The following is a 24,341-nucleotide window of genomic DNA, read 5'->3' on the forward strand; positions in this document are numbered from 1 at the left end:
CCTTCGCTGCCTGTGTAAAACACTTGAATTTTCTGAAGGTGTCTCCATTGTTTCTTGGGGAGGGGGAGTCAGTGCAGTCATCCTCAGCTCTGTTAGCTACAGGAGATGTGAGATGTTCCTGCTCAGTTATGTGCCTTGAGTTTTATTGAGCAGCAAATTATAGAAATAAGCTAGAATGGGACTGTTTAACTTGAGAGAACAAGTGATAGCAACTAAAGCAGTTCAGAAATTAATATCATGCTACTATAATCATAGAAATACTTTGCACAAGATCATAGAAAAGTGGTATCTTTGGAACTTAATTTCACCTTTATCTTACTCAAAGGGTTTTGTTTTTGTTTTACTTAAATGTCCTTCCTAGGTAGGGTGAGTGAAAACCTAGGTATCGATACCAAGCCTTGCTCTAATGTAATGCTGTTCATTTGAGAGTCCTAAATTATTTCACTGACTGTATTCTGAATCTCTACATTTCTTGCAAAATCACATAAGTAGTAGGTGAAAACCACATAAGTAGTAGGTGAAAAGTAAGTAAGTAGAATTCTGATTCTTCGGGCTGCTGTCCTACAGACCCCCCTCATGCTGGCACAGAGATTAGAATCAGGAGATAAGGGCATGAAAGAGGGAGGCATTCAGTGGAAGTGTTATCTCCATTTACTTAAGTTTCACTATGGAAAGAGTTGGGACATCTGTATTTATAGATTTGATTTCTGCACATGGCAATGGTCTACTGTCACCTGTAGATTTGTGAGCTGGTAGAAGGTAAATATTTCCCAAACCAGGCATGTTAGATGTGGTTTTATTCCATAATTAGTTTTCTCACTTTTAAAAATATTTGTAGAATATGTGTTGGAAGAAAGGAATCTGATGGTAAGATGACCAGATTGATCATTTCCCTAAATATTTTGGCTTTGGTCATTAATGATTTTACCACCAAGAGTAAGGATTCAAAGGGGGACAGAATGTGTGTATATAGGGTTGTATGCGTGTATAGGGTTGTGTGTGTGTAAAGGGTTGTGTGTGGGGGGGTGTACTTGTATGCATGTATGTATGTGTGTGTGAGAGAGAGAGACACCAGCCAGGTATTTTTCTCTTCTGTTATATATTTCTGAAGGATTTGTCACTTTCTCAAAGCCTAGGTTGGGCTCACATGCAGTCTGTCTCTGGACTGGTTCAGGCCACATGCCTGCCATCACACCAGTTCTCTCTCTGCTGTGATGTGCCACCAAGAGGGAATCCTGGAAAGGAAGTTTTCTCAGCCTGGAACTAAATTCTCATGCCAACATTTCCCCTCCTTTCATCCTTTGCCTACTCTAAAGCCTGCAGTCAGATGGATCCGAAGTGCTCCTGAGTCCTGAAGTCACCTGCGGTCCACCGGACATGATTGTGACCACTCCCTTTGCATTGACCATTCCACACTGTGCAGATGTCAGCTCAGAGCACTGGAACATCCACTTAAAGAAGAGGACACAGCAGGGCAAGTGGGAGGTGAGACCATGTTCTTCCTTTTTAAAAAAGCAGGATTTGGAATAGACTTATAGAGTGGTGAACTGACATAAATGTAGATGATGATGTATAAATCATGCACACCTGAAACCTATGTAATGTGATGAATTGATAGGACTTTAAAATTTTAAAAATAATAAAATTGATTTGCATATCACCAGTGGGATCGATTGAACTTTACTCTCTTAAGATGGTGAGCATTTTCTTACTTTTACAGAGGGTTGATGGCATGTAAGACTTTACAGCATCCTCAGGCATTGGTTACTGTGTGTCTAGGGTCATGGAAAAAGAGGCAAGAGGACAGGAGGTTTTTTGTTTGAATTTCGAATTCAGTTGTAACCTACACAGACTTGTATTCTCAAGGATAGTCTTTGGTATGTAAAAATCTGACTCTTAAGAGCTCTCAAGTCACATCCCTATCTGAATTGACTTTCTTCTGAGGTCTCTGTATAGAGAGGTGGTTTAGGCGGGCTGTGTTCATTTGAAAAAAAAAAAAAAATCACTATTTGTTTTTGCTATCATAGGGATTATAGCAACTAAGTGTTCACCAATATGTTAGTGCTCAGTGTGTTTTAGTGAATTAATGAATGCATTGGAAAGGATTCTGCATCTTCCCCTGTGCATATGAGTCCAGCTAAAGAGATGCATCACAAGGAGAAAACAAGACACAGGAAATGAACCCTACATAAAAAGGAGGGTTAACAAGGGAGACAGTCACAGCAAAGAAAGGTTACAGTGGAATTGCTATTTTAACTGAAACCTCTGACTTATCTGTCTGATAGGGTTTCTTTTATGTCCATCTGTAGTCAGTTTGCATGAAAGCAGGCGAATTATCTTGCTGGAACACAATGACCTGTTCCAGCTAGTCCTGAGATTTTGACCTCCTAGGTGGAACTCCAGGAAAAGCAGTAAAAGGAAAAGCATGTTTCTTTAGGAGTAAAAAAATCCCCAAGTTGCTTCAATGGGCTACGTTTACCCTGTTCAGCTATGTCTTAAAATTAGTCTATATTCTTTGTTGGAACTATAATCTGTTAGTTATACTTGTAGTACAGCCACAGACAAATTTCCTGGGACATGAAGTTCTATGGGTTTCATAAAAGGACCAGATTCTGGTCTCTTTTCCATTATGTTTGCTTTGCCTGGAATTTTACCACTTTAGTTTTTCTTCTAAGCACTTTCTCACAGTCTTTGACATCCAGAGGTATTATATTTATGTTCTATCAAACCAGTTACCCATACCAAATTCTTGTCAGAGAGGGTGATATATTCCAGTATATCTTATCCAAACCATTTGTATAATGGTCTTTTGTGAGCGCTTTTGGGGGAAAGAAAAAAGATGAAGTAGTTGAAAGAAAATATACATTACACCTTATGGATATGGAAGAGAAATCAGAAACAGATTTTTAAAAACATGAAAGTTTGTTTACTGATAACATTCAAGACATTTTTTGGTTTTGGTTTTTTTTTTTTAATTTGACATTGAACAAAGTAACTGAAAACAGGAAAACTTTCAAAGTAGTGTTTGTTCGAATCTGTTAAGTAGAATTCTAAACACACGGAATATAGACATTTCTAAAGTTCCTGATATAAGTGGCTACTTTGACAGAAGAGGAATATTGTTTAACATGAAGAAAAGGCAATAAAAGTATTCTAAAATATTACTTATGCCTGCTTATTCACATATGTAGGGGTAGATTCAACTGTACATGTCCTTACAAAGTCTTAGATCACATCTTCTATCCAAGTTGAGAGAGTTTAACATAACTTTTTCTAACAGGAAGTGATGTCAGTGGAGGACGAATCTACATCCTGTTACTGCCTTTTGGATCCCTTTGCATGTCACGTGCTTCTAGACAGCTTTGGGACCTATGCCCTCACTGGAGAACCAATCACAGACTGCGCCGTGAAGCAACTCAAAGTGGCGGTCTTTGGCTGCATGTCCTGTAACTCTCTGGATTACAACTTGAGAGTGTACTGTGTGGACAATACCCCTTGTGCATTTCAGGTCAGCCTTTTTTCTTAAATTCTCCTTTTGGTATTGTGAAAGCATAGGGTTATCTAAGTATCAGCATCAATGGACAATTCTACTGAAAGAGGTCTGGAAAATGAGACCATACCGCTGACTTGTTGAGGATGCCTATCTTGAAGCAAAGCTATGATTCCTTATGTACAATAATGTAGTGATAGCTGAGGACATGAGGGGAAAGAATAGTTAGCACATTGTGTTATAGTAAAGTGACTAGAAGTCACTTAATGATTTGTCCAGCTTTCATGATTATAAAAGTACTTATATTTTAAATATAAAATTTTGTAAATTATATAAATTATTACAAAACTAGGTATTATTACAAAACTGACTACCATCAAGTGAGGATTCAAAAAACAAATAGCCAATAGCAATAGAGGCATTGGAGAAGAATCTTTGAGAGCCCTTTGTAAATCATCGTGGCTAGATCATACACCTGGATGAGTAAAGGAAAAGATTTACATTATCAGGAATGGAGAATGGCCTGAGCCAAGGAACTTGGTGATTTGATGGGCAGAGGGCACACAAGTTTGCTTATTAGCAGTGAGAACATTGCTTGACTCAGCTGAAGGTTGTAGTTAGGGAACAACAATTATAAATCATACCTTTCAGCAGATAGTCATTAGATCCCAGATGCATAGTCTATTAATTATTAGGGCTACTAGGGCAGAGACAGTTCAAGGTTCCTTTCCATTTTTGGTACTTTTAATCATGTAAGATTCATTTTAAATTAGCTACTCATGAAGAGTGCAAGTTTATTAATAGCACAAGGATAATGTAGAAGTATCTGTGTAAGCTCTGCCCATAGATAAATAGCATCACTCTCCTGACACACCTCATTCCAGATCCCTGCTATTCCAGTCCTGGATCATTAAGTCCATTATGCAGAGCATTTCCTCAGTAACTAGCTTTTAAAACACTGAGCTGGAAAAACTCATGTTTACCAATAGAAAAGATACAATGACCTAGATCCTGAACATAAGCCAGTAAAGGTGACACTGCCAATCCATGTCCTCAAGCCTTTCACGCTCTCTCTCTTAAGTGACACAGCTCATCATGAAGGGCGCTCAATATTTGGCAGCTCATAAAGTGGGCTTTGTGGGAACTAAAGAGTAACTTAACAGTAGAGAAATCTGGCAAGTGATCAAGGTTAACTTTAACAGTATAAGATACGTGGATAGTATATACTCCTGATAGGGTGTAGTGAGAATGGCATTTAAATTCTGTGGGCTTTCTCCCAAGAACCTATGAACCCAGATAATTTATGAGAAAATATCAAATTCCAATAGGGGGGCATCTTGCAATCTGTTCAACTGTCAATGTCATCAAAAATAGGTCAGGTCTCAGGAATTTGCCAGAGCTAAGAGAAGCCTCAGGAGACATTATAATTAGACTACTGTGGTAATGGGATAGGATCTTGCAACAGAAAACTAACATCGGATTAAAAATTAAGGTATCAGCATCAAGTGAGGACTTTAGTAATGATGACTCAACATTGGGTCATTAATTTTAGCAAATTTGCCATACTATTGTAAGGTGTGAATAGGAAAGCATGGGGATTCTTTGCTAACTTGTAATTTTTCTATAAATCCAAGAAATTTCTAAAGTGGAATGTTTAACAAGAGGCTATAGTGAAGGACTATGACTGCTTTGGTGGGAAGAGGGCTATGGTGATTACACGGAGAGGGGATATCTCCTAGACTGTCAAAACATTAGCAAGGATGGAAAGCAGTGATACCTCAATTAACAAATTAAAAATAAAATAGAATATTTTATCAAAAAACAATGGGTTTTTTCCATAGGATTGTGCTTTTATAAAGAATTCCGGCGTGCGTAGATATACTCCATCCTATGATTGCCATTTGTCAATTTTCTCCACCTGCAAGAGAGGCTTTCTCTAGGACAAGCTACAATAGCAGTAATCAGAAGACTAGATTGAGATATTACTACCTTTGAACAGTTCTAAAAGGACCCATGACTCGAGTTGGATATTTAGTAACTGAGACAGATTTTGATGGTTGCATAAAGAGGAGTAAAAGCCAGGAGGAACTCAGCGGCTTTCTAGACCTTTCTAGTTCTCCGGTTCATGAGCTACCTGCTGCCCCCAGTGTGAAGGTGAACGTCTGTTCAACATGACCACCTTGGAAACCAGCCCTCATATTTCTTTAAATAATGATCTCACTGCTGATGTCTATACCAGTGAGTTAGACATTTGTCTAAAGAATTTATTCTAAGTCACTTTCAGATCATCTATTTTCATCCTTGTTGATTGCTACCAGATTCTACAACAGCTCAACTATTCACAGTCAAATCTGAATTGTAATGGAAGTTGTGAAAATGAGGCCCTAAGCACAGCTTTTCAAACCACTCTCCATTCTGTGGATAATACAGCTTTTTAGTCAATACTAGGAAAAGTGTTTCTTTCCCTCTAATTAAATCCAAATGCCCTTATCATTTAGAGACATCACTTAAAACTCTTTAATTTTCCTATAGAGAAATGTTTTTCAGTGAAAATGCCTTTGGCCCCATATGTCATAATCTATTTATTGCTGGTGACTCTTTCCCTGTCTTATTATGTCACACAGAGCTGATTTTGAAGTTGGTTGGACTTATTGAAGGGATGCATGTGACAGCTGCCATGAGCAGCAAAGGCCACGCTCCCCCCAGAGGGTTCTGAGACATCATCAGACGTGGCTGGATAACTTTTCCAACCCAGAGATAGATTAGAGCATGACTTGTACATTTTTGTGTATTTACTCCTGAATTCTAGTCATTGGTTTTTGTTTCTAATGGGAATCTTGCTCTCTGGATTTTTACCATATGAAATAAAGGTATTCAAGACCTGCTACAGAGTACCATTTAACCACTATCATCTTCTAAATCATCTATGTCCTATTTTTCATGACTTCTTATGTGGCATTTAATTAGAGGGGAAAATTATATAGTTACTAACCCATTAAAACCATTCCACTTTAAGGAAGCCGTAGCAACAGTTCACTTTTTGAACCTCTCAGACTTCACACATTAATATTAGCTCCAACAACTCGTGTGGTTATGAGCTGAAAATATTATATACAGTGATGACTCATTTTCTGTAACTCTGATAGAACTCTAACTTCTTAATCAAAAATAATATGTAGGTTTTCATGAAGCATTTCTGCAGAAATTGCCCATCCTGGAACTTGCCTCTGCTATCACTATGATGAAAATGTTTGTCATGATTTGAAATAGACACAAGCATGGCTGTGACAGTTGCTGTATTTATTGCAGTGCAGCCTTCATATCTCAGAGAAATCATAGCAAATATGTGTCCCTCTAGAACTGTGCTCTTAACCAAGAAGAAAACCTGATTAGAGGCCACAGTTGCATCTTTTAGTTCATTCATATCTCACTGGGAAATGATGTCACATAGAACACATTACAGCCCACCCTTTACTAGAAAACCCAGAATGTGTTTCCAGGCCCAATTTGCTATCCTTTTAGAAACAGGAGATGGTCCAGCAATATAATGGTACCACTAGAGAAAATATTCCATTAAATGACTTTCGTAATTAAACATTCTCTATTTTTAGTCACTCCCTCCTTTCTCTACTGCCTGAAGAGTTAAGTTGGTTGCCTTTCAACTGCTCTGCAGACATTCTATCAGAAATAAAGTAGCAGCTTCTTTGAATGACAAAATACCTCATACGCCTTGGTAAGATAGTTTGTTTTTGCAGATTTGTTCTGATAAAATACATCAAAAACCATTTCTATGGATAATTAAATCAGCTCAGATTTTTTAAAATAAAATTGCTACCTGTCTGAAGGTGAAAAGGGCCAGGAGTGAAAAAGCAAATGATTTCTTATCCTTCCTACTTCTTAGTTTCTATAATAACTAAAGCTGCCATTTTAGTTCGTTTGATATCCCATCCTTTGATGAAATCAAAGTGAAAGGTGAGAAACAGTGAAATAGTTTCGAAGCAGTACCATTTTTAAACACAGGATTTAGTTATTGTGTTTTATTACATATATACACACAGATACAGAACTCTAAGAGATCTTGGGCTAGGAAAGCACACAATTAAGTACTGTTCTATCTTTGAAGGAAAAAAAATACCACCACATTTATTTCTCTGATGTTCCCAGCTCTCCTATACAGTTCCTCTCAGTATTCATCACTTACTTGGCATTAATGTGGATTTAGAATCTAATTTCAAAGGATTTCCTCCAGATGTAGTTCTTGTATTTATCAATAATGCAAGCTTGGGAAATATTGTTCACGTAAAACATCTAAGAGAAACCACCACAGTGAAATGTTTGTGTGTGTGTGTGTGTGTGTGTATGTCCTCACATGAGCTCATGCTGAAATTCGAACACTTCTGTCTCATAAGTATGTAAATTCAGCCTGCCTGTTTTAGTACCCTGAAGCACACCTGAATATTGCTCCTGTCTCATTAAATCAGCATAAAGAGCCCAGTGGGGCACGAAGCACAAGTTTCTCCTGGCCACAACTCCTAGGATGGAATGATTAGCAACCCCCAGTGTGAAATGATGGAGAGACTACAAAAAACACCAACCAGAGCCTTCAGTTTACTATGTACAAGAAATGGGCCAGACCCTATTTCTTAGTTTAATTAACGTAGATCGCATGTTCGCAGTAGACCAGGATTGGAACAGAAGGAGGCAGACAGTGAAGGGTCAGATGATTAGCAGGCCTCTGTCACAGCACTCCAGCCACATGAGAGACTCAGAAGTAGCTCAACAGAGCTGCTGGTATCCCTTATTTCTGACCGGACTGGGTATAAGCACCACCTGAGAACTATTCATACACACAGATGCTGGTGCCTGAGACCATGCAATAGGTGAAGGGCACAACTGGGAATTCTTATCTAAGTACAATTTATTCTATTTGGAGATTTTGCAGTTCAAACTCAGGAGTTTATTTAACTTTCCAGCCAACTGTGCCTCTACAAACACAAATACAATGATTACTTCACTATTGGGCTTCTTCCTTTTAATAATTCATTGTTTTGTTACAGAACTATAATTGTTTTATATTTTGTGCAAGATTACAAGACACTTAATTGCATCTTGTTGCTTCAATATGTAGAGATTAAAGTGAGCTAAAAAAAAAAGCAAAAATTAATCATAATAGTATTTAAATGTGAAACCCTCAAACACATAAATTGAATAGGTACTGTTTCCTTCTGTGATAATTATAAGCAGATATCCATTTCTAAAACCCCCATTAGTCTTCACTCTGCATTTCAGAGATTGCTTAGACAGAATATATATCCCTCGGCAATACACACTGACTTATGTCATCTTTACAAATATCTTGCACCAATGAAAAAATATTTATGGTATAGAGTTAATAGCAGTCTGACCTTCAGATGACTCAAAAAAAAAAAAAAATAGTCAGTCTTAGCCTTGTCTAGGCAAACCAGGAAATACAGTAGAGAATGTGCTAGACCATCATCAAGTTGAGTCTTAAGTCTTTCTAATAGATAGCTTTAGGCAAATAAGGAGGGGCAGGTGGGAAGGGGGAGGAGGAATGTTTCCATGCTTTCATCTGTAAGTGAAATAGTGTCTTAAAACTTAATTTCCCTACTGGCACGATGATTCTGTGTAATTTCTAAATATTAAAATAGCCTAACTCAACAAAAGCAATGCATGACTGACCTTGAGCAAGTCACTTACTCAAGTGACCTCAGTGTTCTTCTCTGTACATGCAGACAAGTTAGGTTTAAAGGAAAGGGATACATTTTAGAGAGCCCAATTAAATATATTTTGAAAAGCCAACACTTATTATTTGATGGCTTTGATATGACATTAGTAAGCATGTTTCCTATTTGCACTGGATTTTAACCTTGCTCTAGAATTACAAAGTATTAATAAAGTTACTATGTTATGCTAATTATTTTGCCTGGCTATGAATAAATTCAAGCAAGAACTGAGGAGCTCCAAAATTAACCTACCCAAGATCACATGGAAACATGATTAGAATACTATGCTTCCAGTTTTGATTTGTAAGATTTGTACTCTATTGAGCATATACAACTACCCAAAAATTCCTAGTCACCTTAAAGCCTAAGCAACACTAATTTCAAAGAAAATACAAAGTACAGCAACCAAGAATGAAAGATTTGGCCTCTGCCTTACATTATCATCACCTCCATTCACTCACGTTCTACCCTAACCTTCTGTCCCTGCTTTGACTGGCCTCAGTGCCTTTGTGCACCCTTAACCCTCTGGAATATCCTCTCTGTCCATACGGTGTGACTAACCTTTGCATTACTTCAAGGTTCCACTGAAATGTCATGACCTCCGTTCACTTCCTGAGTTGCATCCTCACCTCTCCTCTCTTCTGGCTAGGCTCATTCTGGCCTGCCCTAAACTCCCAGGCATTTACATATGGTAATCATCCTCAGATAAAAATAAAATACTTTTTACACCTTGCCCTATCACTAGACCATGAGCTGCTTGGGCAAAGACTTTTCCTTTCTCTACAGCCAGAACCCAGCTCAAGCAGAGATACTGTGGCCCCTCTTTGAACCTCCAAAGAAGAAACCAGAGATGACCATTTGAAGTGAATCTCCCTCCCTCCCTCCCTCCCTCCACCTCACAATTTTCCTTTCACATGTGCAGCTCCCATTGGACCCCAGTGACCATGTAATCATGCCCACTCTATATCTACAACATAAAGATTACTACCTAGCACTGCACCATTCTGTACAGTCATTGCTCACCTTGGGGGATATTTAAAATAATTAAAATGAAAATTTCAAGTCTTTACTCTAACCACAACTCAAGAACAAAAAGTCTCTGTGGCTAGTGAGAGCCATATTGCACAGAGACTATATAGAATATTTCCACCATCACAGAGTTCAACATTGACCTCAGAGTCCAAGAAACGGCTTCCCTCTCAACCCCACCACACACCAGTCAGACCGATGCCAGAGAAAATGACACAAACTAAATCATTTAGTCCTGAGAAAAGAGACTAGCAATCTGTTAATGGTTTAAGTGAAAGGTAAAAGTAGAACAGCTGCCTCTTGGTCAGAAGTATTTTTATTAATGTTTTCCTATACATAGACAAGAGATGGCAAGGTAAACTGAAATTGTTTTTACTCCCTGATAAATGTAAGGTGTAGTGCATGTTTATAAATCTAGTTGCCTTCCTTCTTACAAGCTTTTTTAGAGTTTAGGAAGATTATGCATGATTAAAGGATTTCCATTTTCTTATTTATCCTAGCTCTACTAAGAAACTAAGTCAATTAATGGCAATCTTAAAAATGGATTTAGAAAGATCTGTTATCTCCATTAATAAAACCCTCACCCCAACCAACAGGTTAACAATTTTGAGAATTCATATCTATTATTTTATTTATCCTATCATCTCCAATATGATTTTAAACACTACAAATTTGGAACCAATTAAATGATTTACTCAATAGAATGTGCATGAATTGTGTTTTTACTACATATAAAGATTTTTCAGTGAAAGACAGAGGACAATTTACCTGAATTTGATTGCTTTTTTTTTCCTTTTTTGAGTACAGACCTATTTTTTAAACTAAGATATATTTATTATAGCATCCTTCATTTTTGTACAATGTATGGTTTCCTGGTGAAATTCCCACCACCAATTCACCTGTGCACCATCATTATAGTTTCTTGTGTTCTCCTCACTCCTGTTCTGGTCCTTCTCCCTGATTGATTTTTTTTTTTTTCCTGAGCTGAAACTAACTTGATAAACTTTTTTCTTGGCATTTTGGCATAATGTTTGTGAACATTACCATAAATAAGTATGACATAAATGTTGGATAATGTCTGAGATAGTGATGAAGAAGTAAACAGATTAGGGGCAAAGGGAGAGAGATGCTTTCTTCTACCCTTATTGTAAAACACGATGATGTGTCAAGGTAAGTACAGATACATCCCTTGATTATGATCACATCAGAATGAGATGTATACAAATGTGAAAACTCAACATTACAATTTCGTTGGGGCATGGGAAGTCTTAAAGTTTTAAAGAAATGCATAGTGTCTTTCAAAGCCTAAGCAGCACAAGTAATAAACACATTTCTTTCTGGTGAAATTCTTGTCATGCAGCTGTTTCTAGATCTTGGTCTTGAGTTTTGCAAGCATGGGTCTGTTAAAGTATTGTGTCCACTATGTTTGTCTATTTCTGGAGATATATGCTTATGAAGATATATCCCCATGGAAAGATGATTATAAAATGATTAGATACTTCATTGTTGTTCCTCTTTTTTTTTTTTTTTTTCTTCCCTCCCTCTCTTATAGGAAGTAGTTTCAGATGAAAGGCATCAAGGTGGACAGTTACTGGAAGAACCAAAGTTGCTGCATTTCAAAGGGAATACCTTCAGTCTACAGATCTCTGTCCTTGATATCCCCCCATTCCTCTGGAGAATTAAACCATTCACTGCATGCCAGGTACTGGCTAAATAGGTTTCTAATAGAAATAACTGTATTTGATGATGGTACTCCTGATGTTCGTACTTCATCAAAAGTATGGATCTCATTTCAAAACTATCACAGAACAATAACAGTTTGGACTACCCACAGGGAGTGAAACCTTGTCATAAGTTCACAGGTACTGACAGGTAGGACAAAGGATGCTTGCATGTCAGGGTATGACAATGCTCTCTCCTGTTTGAATTGTTCCATAAAAGTTGAAGATGGTATTTTAACAACTGAAAGGTGTGTCTTTTTTTTTTTTTAACAGAACTCAACACATTAAGATTCATTATTTAATCATGTTCCACAATGAGCGAGCTGGTATTAGTGAGAAAGGTTGTGATAGTAATGATTTTAAGTGCAGTGTGCTGGTGAAGACAAAGTGGAAACAACAGTTTTTGTCTGAGTATATCAAATGTTGCCAAATGTACAAGATGGGAAGAAGAAATGGCAACTTGAGAGGCAAAGAATGAGTACATATTTTATATGTTATTGCTAATATATAGTTACAGAATGACTTAGGGTCCCCTTCAGCCATTTTCAAGGATTCAATCATTGTAAAATGACATTTTACCAATTTGTGATCTCCCATTGAATCCTGTAAACATAGCCAGTTTTGATAAGTATTCTATCTTAAGCCATCTGATCTGCTATAGCTTTTTAGCATCATCTGTGCTTCAATGCCTAGAACATTTCCTGAACTCTGGAAAGGTTCTGGTGGATTCATTGATCTGGAATAAGAGACTTTCAAACGTCTTTGTTCTGATAAGTATAATTTTCAGAGCCCTATGGATTTTTTTTTTTTGAACCTTTACAAACTTGTAGCACCTGCTTGTCAGAAGAAAACAAGCTAAATCACAGAAAAATTTGACTGTACCATGAGAGTTAGAACAAAGTTGATGAAAGTTGAACTACCAAAGTTCAGAATTTTCTTCTATTTTTAACAATGTCTTTTAGTTTCATTGTTCAGGTCCTTCGCTTCTGTTGTTCAGTTTACTAGCTATTTAATCATTTTCGTTATTAATTGTGAATGGGACTGCTTTCTTGATTTCTGTCTCTTCTAATCAAGTTAGACAATACCCCATTCTCCTATTTTTTTCATAACTTTGGGAAATGTTCCCTCTAGATACAGTTCAGTGTTTTCAAAGCAACAAGGTCATCTCTTGTGACCTTGCGTATTGTTTTGACATTTTCCTTCATGTTTTCTTTGAATAAATTGTTAATGATGTTCTAGGCCTATGTGTTTAGTTTCCCAGTAAAGTCTAGTCCACGTTGAACTTTAGGGCATTATTGGAACAAGTCTTAATCATCATACAATTTTGTCTTCACTAATCTCTAGAGGTTAGAAAGACTTAACTTTATTGGATCTAATGGAAGTAACTCAGTCCTGAGAAACTTAATTTTAATGTTTGGAGATAAAATCTAAGGTGGGAGAACCACTACCTTGCAGCAGCAGCACTTAAACAATAATTCCAACACCAAGATTCCAGAGGAGCCCCATAGAGAAAAGGCTTGGGGAGATAAGTGCCTGTTAACCTCCAAGTTAAAGGGCATTTGACTTGCAATGAAATTCAACAAGCTTTCCTGCTGGGATGGGCTGGATTGTGTGGAGGCTGTGAACATGCTTAAATATTTGCCTTCTGTAATTGAGCATAATTTGAGTCCTGGAAGACTGAGAAATAATTTCATTTTCTCTACACCAGGAAGCTGGCCACTGAGTTTTTGCTTCCTCTTCATTTTTCTTACCCACAGATGGCCTTTGGCTCTTTTCCTCCTTTCTCTTCACCACCCCTCTGACTCCTTCCTTGCCCAGTCCGGACTGAAATCCCTCACCTTACATCAGGGACATGCTGTGTTTTCTCTAAGCATCAGCTGTAAGCACTTTGGAAAGATTTGTGCTCAGCCAGCTTGAACCACATGTAGAACAGTCTGTGTGCTGACAAATTGTGTTTGGGTGACAATGAATGCTTCCTTGTTAGGACTTGGTTAAGAATTAATCGAGAGCTACTGTGGAGATAGAAAATCTCACTAATCCTAACATAAGTTTAGGTCTTTTTCAACTAGTAAATCTTGTCATCTTCCAACTCTGTGCATATAAATCTCTGGTATTCTTACCTTCTTGTTCTTCTATCACATTCTGTAACTTCAAATCAGAAATCTGGGAGTGAGCATATTCCAGTTGGTATACAAATCTACTCTTTCAAGAGAAACTTTCCTCTTTTCTTCTAAAAGAGCTGGAATTTCCCAGGAAGACTTAGGTCTAAGAGATACCCAATGCATGGAATATTTTCCCTATCAGACACCAGCTAGCTGTATAAGAAAGTGTTTATAACAGGGAGAATTCAAGGTTGGATCCAGAGCTGTGTGTGCTCAGAACCTATCTATAGGGAGAACAACTAGGGTTTAAACCATGTTGGCTGAGTTTTTGAAGGGCTATAACTTATGGAGTAATTAGCTATAGTCTTTACTACCTATGGAGTAGAAATGATGTGTGAGAAAAAAGGACATATGAATTCTTAGCTCAGGATACAATAAAATCCATCGATTTTTATTCAAATCAACCAAAGAGGCCCCTAGTAGTGGACCTCCCCAAACAATGACTGATTCCCTTTTCTTCATTTACAGGTTTGAGTCCCCCACTTTTTGAGCGAGGCTTTTACCCCCTCTACAGGTCTTACAGCCCTCTTCTAGGAGGCAACGACTCTGCTCTCAATAGGTGACTGAAACTTGATAGCTACACAATCACAGATTCCTTTATTTCTTGCTGATCGTGGATGGGAAATCTATAATAAACGGTATACAATAAAATATTTATTTTTTAAATCCACAAAACAAAGTCAGGCTGTCACCTCCCTAGGATAAAAGCAGCTGTCTTTCCCCACACGCTATGTGTGTTGCAGAAGCCAGTGTGTGTCTCCTGCTAGGACGTGATTTACATTCTCTCCATCTGCTAGGCGTCTAATTATAATGGGAATCAAAATGAAAACATTTCCGGAATTCTTTAAACACCCATAACTTTGCTACACTTTGTCCTCCCATATTACTTTTCACATAATTCTTCTCAGCTCAGTGAGCAGCTTGGTGGTGTATTTTCTTTCTTGAATAAATAAAAGCAAAGATGATTGCCCTAAAAAACACACTAATCACACTGACTCTAATTCTATTATTTTAAAATGTTTTGTTGAGAACTATTGACAGCTGCTACTCAAGTCAACAACAAAAAAATATTCTTTTGGTATGGTCTTAAAAATCAGATTTTAAAAATGTTTTGATTGTGTGCAGCAGGATGGAAAGAGGAAGAGAGAATTCTGTGGGTGTGCTGAGTCTCATGTCTGTCTGCAATGAAAGATCATCTCTGCACAGAGCACTGCTTCTTTGCCATTCTTCCAGTGTTTTCAGGAGAACATGTAAGAAATTTAGCAAGTGCTATCAGAGAAGATAGGCTTCAATGATGGTCAGTGGCATTTTTGTTAAGAAGGTGAGCACTTGCCAAGGACTCAAATCTACTCTCAGAGTTCAATTCTTTGAACTCGAATTCAACTCTACCTGGCCCTGCAGTCCAGAGCTTATAATGTACTTCAATGACTCAAATTTCAGTTTTAGAGAAGAAAACAAATTACACTGGTTGGCAAAGCCACTTTATGAGAAAGCTCATGTTAACCACAGAGCCCCATGTCAGAAGTTGCTTTCATTGAATGGGACGATGCGGCTTGATACTGGTTTGGAACAGAGTTTAATCCAGGCCTGTTAAAATAAGCATGCAATACAGATGGAGCATTAGATGACAGAAGCTGTGGGAGAACATAGCAGAAGACTATGGTCAAAGCCATCACCAGGGGGTTAGCTGGTCCTCCATGCAAAGGAATCGCATAATAAAGAATTAAAGACAGCCTTTGGGTATCCCCCTCTAATGATTACAGCCAGAGACCTCAGTGCGGCCCCCTGATAAGAATACCAATCACCTGCTTTCTGTTTCCCTCTCTAGTGCCAGCTCCCTCATCAGTTACATGTAGTGGCGACTGAAGACAGATTAGTAAGTTACTACAGTTAACTAAAGTGATAGGAGAGGAGGTGGTTACCAGAGGTAGGACACTGGGGAATGGCAATGATGTTGGGCATGATGGGAGACTGGGTGCTTTGGCAGTGAACGTGCTACCATGAGCACAACTGAGGGGAATCCTGTGCTATCAAAATACTAACAGGGGTGTAAAACCACAGACCTTCAATAAAAATAAACACTCCCTCCAAGTCAGACAAAAATAGGACAGTGATTAAGAGACTGTGATCAAAGGTAGACTTGCCTGAAGAAGTAAAGGCCAAATAAAATTATTTTTTAAGATCAGATTCAGGTCTACTACCAGTATAACAACTTCAATGCTAGATAGGTCACCACTGGATTCTTCCATGGAGAGGAGCTCATTGGTCTGTGTGAGCAGATGAGACCTTGAAAGGTTCATCGGGGAGGCAGAGAAGTGCTGGAGGCTGCAATTGAATGCAAAGATTACCCACAGTTTACAAAAATGGTAGGAAGCTTCGGGAGATGAACCTTAAAAAGGATCAGGTTAGACGGGGAGAAAAGGCAGAAGTTATAAACACATATTACTGCCTTTCTATGGTGAAGCATTTGGTGTAGGTGAAAAGCTTTTTTGAGTATTTCAGGGAAAATACGTTCCTCTAAAGGTTGTGGGGAGCTGTCCCGATCACAAGAGCCCTCTGCCATAGAGTCTACCACAAGGAATAAAGAGCAGAGTGCATAAGTGAGACCAGACAAGAGAACAAAGAGGCTCCATTAAGTGGACCATCTTGCTGGTGATGTAAACAATTTGTGGTCCTGCCCAGTGGTCCTAGTGACCACTAGCCTAGTGCTTCTCTCAAGGTGCCTCTAAAGGAGAGCATCCTTGAAGAATTGTCCCACTCTTGTTAATTTATGAAAGAACTTCAAATCCACTTGAATTTCACTAGAACAGTGTTTTGGTTAAGGGCAAAGTAACTGCTTAAGATATATCAACCAAGTAGAAACTGAATCAAGGAGCTTGTGTACTTCTAAAACCTTTGGAAAGCCTAGGAGAGTCAAAGTTAGAGAAAGCTACTTAGGAAATAAGCAAGTTCAAGTATTTCAAGATTGTGCAATAGCACTGACACAGGGGGTATTCAGGGGAATGCCCACAAGCTTCTCCAAAGCTCACATGTATGGACAGCTGATGTGTTTGGGTCAGTCTGCTGACACTGGAGGAGCTGGGATGCCTTTCCAAGGCATCAGCACGATGCCTCTCACTGGCAGAGTGGAAATGTGAACACTCTGCTGGCCAGAAAGCCTATGAAACGTAGTTTTCAGGATTCCAGCCCCTTCCATGTAGGAGTGAACTGAGGATGGTCAGGATGATAGTGCATGCTAACAGCCTACATTTGTAAAAGGAAGTCAGTGAAATGACACAGTGTCACACAGAGGCCTCGCAGAGGGATTAAACTTAAACAAAAGACAAAACCCAAAGTGGGGTATGAGAGTGTATGTGTATGCCCATGCATGTGTGTGTGCATGTGTGTTTGGGATGCACTTTGTAACAGGTGTCATTTTTGTGTGGATACATTAGCAGCATTGTGTTCTATCATGTTCTCAGTGTGTAGTGTGGGCATAAGTTCTGGTCAGTCACAAAATTTTCATGTAAGCAACAAAATATTCTACCCCAGACTTAGGTTGAAGAATGGCCGGTAGATGTCTTCTGAAGAATAATTTTTCAAGCAGGAAAAAAATGAATTTTGATGGTATTCTTTCTAATTGTGTATGTCACCAACTGAAATCTGAGCTCTTGCAGCGTGGCTTGCAATTCATGTTATCAATTGAAATTGACATTAATTACTTTTGTGCTGCTTTGGCATATGCTGGAGTATTATTTCTACAACAATTCCACCAAAGTCAGTTAGGCAATTATCTCTGCTGTGATCAGCATCATCATCATCATAATTATTGCTATTAAGTCTCTTCTGTTCTACATGCACCTCAGCTCGAATTCACATACCATGCCCTTCTCCTCGCCCCTGCAGGAAGTACCATTCTCCCGCGTGTGGTGCAGCAACCGGCAGCCCCTGCACTGTGCCTTCTCCCTAGAGCGCTACACACCCACCACCACCCAGCTGTCCTGCAAAATCTGCATCCGGCAGCTCAAAGGCCATGAACAGATTCTTCAAGTACAGACGTCAATCCTAGAGGTGAGCCTTTGGTCTACAAAGCCTTTTGACCCCATCTCTCAAGGGCCATTAAAATAATTCACCTATTTAAGTGGTGCTGTGCAGGTTCTGAGAGAGCGACAGAATGCACTGTCTTTTTTAATCCTCATGACTGATAAAGGGAAAATGAACTTTTTCCCAGGCGGAAGATTGAACAGCTTCCCACTGGTAAGAACTTAACCCCTCAGAATTTAGACTCTGTGGTGGGACCTTTGGGGAGGAACTGCTCCCGGCTTTTTATATTTAAAAAGTCTAACAGTCCATTGAAAATTTAGGCTACCAACCAGCATCCATTATTGTCCGACAATACAGTTGAGACACAGACCATAAAAGACACAAGGTCACCATTAGCCTTTTTCTGATGGTTCTGACTAGGTTTCCTTATCAGTTACCCCGTGGGTGTTATTTTATCAAAATCTTGGTCCCTTACTGTCTTAAAATTCCTCATACTCTCCAGGGTTCTGTGCATTCCCATTTCCATTAAACCTAGATTCATCAGTACCATAAGATCACATAGATGTTATTTGCATTTTACGAAGTAAGAAAAGGAAGTACAAAAAGGGAGAGGAGCCGCCCAACGTTATATCACTATTGAAGAACAGAGTTAGAATGAGTATCAAAGGCTAATTCACTTGGAACTTTTGCAAAAAGATGTTTGGTCTCTGCAATGATCCATTAATTCTAAACCACTGAATGAATTCATGGCTTTGGACTTCAGCTTCGAGAGTAGACAATGGTATGTGGGGTTATGGATGGTTATGTGGGGATACATGGAAGGAGTAGCTGAAGGGTAGAATCACATGAGACATTTGTTTATCAAGTCTAAAATAATGCCTGGATAAATTAGGAAACATTTTATTGTTCACCTGTATACCATATTAATATGTATGTATACAATATATCTATGTACACATACACAGTTTGTATATAAACACAAATAATATTTCATTTAGGCTTAACAGAAGGTATAACACCCATATAAGAAACACAATTTTAGGTGTTTTTTTTTTCTTTGAAAGCTCATAGTCTTACCGCATTATTACTTTTCTCCATTCTCATTTCAATTCATTGTTTATGCAAAATGAGTATTGTTAATTCCCCAAATAGTTTTTCTGAAGAGTAGATAGCTTTCCAAAGGATTGTGCCTCAAAATTGATAGCTGTCTTAACTGACATGCTTATGCAGTATTTGCATTCATTATTGCCAATTAGCAATATGCACTAAAGTAGTTTTGATAGGGAAGGTAGATTCAAGTGGGTCCTGAGGAAAGATATTTTAGAATATCTTTCTTGAACAGTCATGGCATATTTAACATAATACATAATTCTAAAAAGAGCTAGTATTCAAGGTAAGCATTAAGAGGCAGACCTTAAAGATGCCTCTGATGCAAACTGTCCTAAAAAAATGTTAACAGATCAAGAAAAATAATTGTGATTTTAAAGGGTTTTATTTTTTTTGAAGGCATGCAGAAATTGAGGGTCAAATTTGACTATTATAGCATATTTGTATAAAAGGATTGTGCTAGGTTGGTATTCCTAGCACCTTTGTCCCTTACTTATGTAAATTCTGGAAGTGCATAGAAAATAATGAGCTAGTATACAGTCTTAGCTTTTACCCTCTAATTCTTTTAACAATACTTCATAACTCAGCTTGAAATGCTTTGAAAAAATGACATCACAGCATCTCTTGATAAGATTTTACTATTTCAAGTGCTACTGCTGGAAATTAGCCAGTTTATCTCCATATCTTGTCACAAACTTTCTTAGACAAATCTGATTAATTTTCTATGTCTGAAGAAAATAACATTCGAAAACTACTATATTTCAGGAACCATTTCATCTGCTTTCATATACAACAAGCAAAAAGCTGTGGGTTAAGTACTGTATGAACCCCAACTTTATGTGATTAAGCAGTTTAAGAGAGACCTGCCTTTCTGTCGAAACCAGAGAAATAACAGGATGAAAATCAGGGTTCCCAACTGAGATACCTGGCCTTAAGTTCAAAGTCTGGATTTCCATACTACTCTATTTCAGAATTCCAAATAAGGACGTCTGATGTCTCAATCTTAACTTTGGACTTCACTATAATATATACCTTCTGTTTGGGGACTGAGGCACTGGTGATTCAACATCACAGCACCAGCAGTCCTGTCTTGAATATGAAAACTGGGAATTTCTTTCCTCAAGACCGCAGAAGGATGGCTGCAGCTATTTGTGTGATGGCCTAGAATATGAGTTCATTTGAAAGATGTTCAAGAATAAAATAGATTTCCTACATATAGATTTACCTGTAAATTCAGTCTTGATTGATAATCACTCAAGGTCCTTCCAACCTTGAGACAGCCTCACTCCTGGACAGGCTTACCTCTAGTGATGCTGGTAGTGAATATTTTCCCCCTAAAGATGACTTTTTTGTTGTTGTTGTTGTTTGTTTTTTTTATTTCAGGAGAACAAATGAAGACACAGAAAGTGTTGAGAAATTGTGATTACTAGAGGCAGGATACATTATAGAGATGAGTCTGTATTAATCCGTGAATTAGAATAATAGATCAGGTATTAAAGAACATCATACTGCATGGCCACAGGTCTGAAACAGTGTATTACATTAGCTTAATAAGTTAGGAGTAGTGTTTCAATGATTAAAAATCTGGAAATAAAACTTCTGAAGTTGTTAATAGATGCATTAATAGATGTGTTTCAGAATTCCCTCTTCCCTCAAACAAAAATCCCTGTAGATTTAGGCACAAAGTTCCCACTATCAGTATTGCTATTTCAGAAATTCAAAAATGAAACTATGAGAGATCATAGATACATATTATAAACAAAATAATATTGATTTTAAGTATCTAAATTAATGCAGTAATCATGATCTTGATGACATTTGATTTTTTCACATTCATCTTCACATCCATTATATCTCGCCATGTCACTTATCTGAGTTGTTTTCAAGAGATACAATTGTCCATATCATTCAGCTAAAATCATTTCATTCATCAGGAATTCCTGAAATAGCAATACTAATAGAATTTATTAAAATAAAGTGGAAACTCTGTGCCTAAACATAAGGGATTTTTGTTTGAGGGGAGAGGGTATTCTGAAAATAATATAAACATGTCTATTAACAATTTCAGAAGCTTTATTTCCATATTTTTTTTAAATATTTTATTTATTGCATGCATGCAGAATTGGGGTGCAGGCCAGAGGTGCATGGGCAGGGAGAGGATTCACCAGAGACAGAGTGGGGAGCAGAACAGGCAGATCGATGAAGTACACTGCAGAGGGGAGCAACAGGTGGGTCAGGAGAAGTCTGTCATGCCATGTATATCACCTCTGGGCAGAGATCAAACTGGCACTGAAGAGGTTTAGGCCAGCTCACAGTGCTGCACTTTAACCTGCTGCGCCACCAGATTTTTAGTCAATGAAACCCTACTGCTAACTTATCTTCTCTGTTCTTTACAGTGGCTATTACTGTGGAAGTGGATTCCCTTTAAAATTAATGCAACTCAATAGCCTCATGATGATTATCAATTGATACTCTATAAAGTGAAAATATCACCAGTGTAAAAACTGGACTAAAGCAAAATCATTATGCTAATATTGAAAAGGGAAGAATCCCTGAGTAATTTATCATTCCTTATTAAGGCAACATCATTAAATAATCTATGGTTTGTTCAAAACTATTTACATTGGAATCTTACATCTTATAATTTTTTTTAAGCAATTCTCTTATCTTTTTTCCAAAAGTGGTAGAAGTTGGGAGATGATGTGTCTGTTAGAAAATGGACAGAATACTTGGAATTTCTCATTGATTTACAACTCCCAAGCTATCCAGGTAGCAGCAGCTTATCTCAGATGTGCAGAGCATGAAAATCTACTGTTCCTCTGCATATTTAATTTAAACAATCAGAAAATGTGATGCATCTACAGGATTCTTATTACTTGGCCCAGATGTCTTTTAGAATGAATCATAAATGTTACATAAAGTGTCATCCTTATGTGTGGAAAATTTTAAAATTGAAAACTTTATGAAGGAAATGGAGGTACTTATTAAAGTGAGCTAATTGGATAACATAGTTCTTGAGTCAGTCTTGTATAATATTTTAGTGATCTTTAAATTACACTACCCTGTCCAGTTTTTTTTTTAAGTGCAAGTATTTCAGATATTGCTGTTATATATATATATATATATATTACATAATAGTTTATTTTTACATCATTTTGTACATTATTTTTTTCATCTCAATTGTAATCCCCATGGGTTTCCCATCACCGAGTCACCCATGTGCCATCACCATAGTCCCATCGTTTTTTCTTAAGATGTCTCAAGATGGTGGGTCTTTTTGCCCACAGTAAAGTCAGAGCTTGGTCATCTTAGTCAATTCAAAGTTGTCATGTAGACTGTCTATTGCAAAAATCTCTAGTTTGGATATTTTCAGCTATATTTTCAAGTCACCTTTTGTCAGATTAAATCTATTGGTGTTATTTTACAATGACAACTACAATGTTATCATGTGTAGAAATCCTTTTTTTTACTCTGTGTAGTTTCTACCATCCTTTTAAAAAACACTGTCCATCCTTAAGTTAGGCAGTATTTAAGGAAGTTATTCCTTTTGGCTATATGAAACTTCATGAAGTATGATGGAAATGATGTTATCTTGTAACTTACGTAACAAGAAGACTGAGTTGTTTATTTTGTAACCATTAATGAAACAAAGAGGATTGTCCACTATTTGCCTGAAATCACTTATCCACTTAATTTCTATTCAATCCATAGCTACCCATCCTTTAGAACCATCTCAAATGGCTCCTCTAAGAAGCCATTTTTACTCAGTTCCTAATTAGCAAAGTGCTAATACCACTCACGAGCTTTTATTTTCGTAACCACCCCACTAGATTTCTTGGTATTCGTCTCAAAGCAGGTGGCATGGTGATATGAGAATTCAGATTTCAGCTGTGTCAGCTATCTGGGTAACTTTTATCAAATTTTAAAACCTCTGTGCAATCTAATTAAATATCATTGTTCAGGAAATAGAAGCTGGGGAGAGGTTATGTAGCATCCATAATTACACTGCACTAGGAATGGTAGATTCATACTCTAGAACAAATGCTATCTGACGCTAAAACCCATGCTTTTTATATTACAATTTGTTCACCCCAAACACTGTGACATACATTGTTCGAGGCAATAAAACTAAAGCCAGCAAGGTAGAATATATTCAAAATGATAATATGTACTTTGCATTCCCAATAAGTTAGAATATGCAGCATTTTTCCAATGCATTTGGCCATGGAACAACATTTCCTTATAACATCAGCTGAGATTCTCTCTGAAATGAAAATTTACGCATTGTTTCCAAATCACAACTCCCAAAATGTCATTGTGTTAAATGGGTACAGAAAGCCAAACACAGCATCAATCATTAAGATATCTAAGTGAGGGCCCTCCCTGGTGGCGCAGCGGGTTAAAGCACTGCACTAAGAAGCTAAAGCCACTACCGCATGAGTTCGATTCCCGCCTGCCCCAGAGGTGACCACATGGTGTGGCAGACCTCTCCTGACCTGCCCGCTGCTCCCCTCAGCAGTGTACTTCCTCGATCTGCCTGTTCTGTTCCCCACTCTGTCTCTGGTGAAGCCTCTTGCCACCCCTGAGCCTCTGGCCTATACCCCAGTTCTGTATGCACAAATAAATAAATCCTTTAAAAAAAAAAAAAAGATATCTAGGTGAACCAGTTTTTCAACTAGCAGATTTCTGAAGAAGCAGTGTGCACCGAGGCTGAAGGTGTAAAGCCTTGCAGCCTGAGCTATGGCTGAGAAGGACTATTGTGTCTGTGGTGCCAGTAGTAGGAAGATGAGTAAAGACTGAGAAATGCACCAGGGCAGATCACAGGGCTCCCAGGGAGTGTGTGGACCTGAAGGACAGCACAGTATGCTCTGTTCCTAATGTGAAAGATAGTGTTTGGGGGTTTAAACTGCCCTAACTAGATTGTTTTAGTCCAATCTCAGCTTTGATGTTCTAATTTCCCTTTTAATTTGGTTTATTTTACTACATAACAAATTACCACTACTTTAGCATTATAAATCAACACCTGTTTATTGGCTCACAGTTCTTGCCACTACTGGACTGTTGA

General features: G+C 37.9%; 1 protein-coding gene across 1 annotated transcript in view; it reads left to right on the forward strand.

Moving 5' to 3' along the window:
* Window positions 1–24,341, forward strand: part of UNC5D (unc-5 homolog D (C. elegans)) — a 248,729-nt gene that overhangs the window by 209,409 nt on the left and 14,979 nt on the right. The window contains exons 14-17 of the mRNA XM_012724776.1: window positions 1,317–1,485; window positions 3,281–3,508; window positions 11,816–11,965; window positions 18,032–18,196. Coding sequence (XP_012580230.1) covers window positions 1,317–1,485; window positions 3,281–3,508; window positions 11,816–11,965; window positions 18,032–18,196 — 712 coding nt within the window. The remainder of the gene's footprint in view (window positions 1–1,316; window positions 1,486–3,280; window positions 3,509–11,815; window positions 11,966–18,031; window positions 18,197–24,341) is intronic.

Source organism: Condylura cristata, unplaced genomic scaffold (genome assembly GCF_000260355.1).
Source record: "Condylura cristata isolate star-nosed mole 26May11 unplaced genomic scaffold, ConCri1.0 scaffold00014, whole genome shotgun sequence".
NCBI classification, from domain to species: domain Eukaryota; kingdom Metazoa; phylum Chordata; class Mammalia; order Eulipotyphla; family Talpidae; genus Condylura; species Condylura cristata.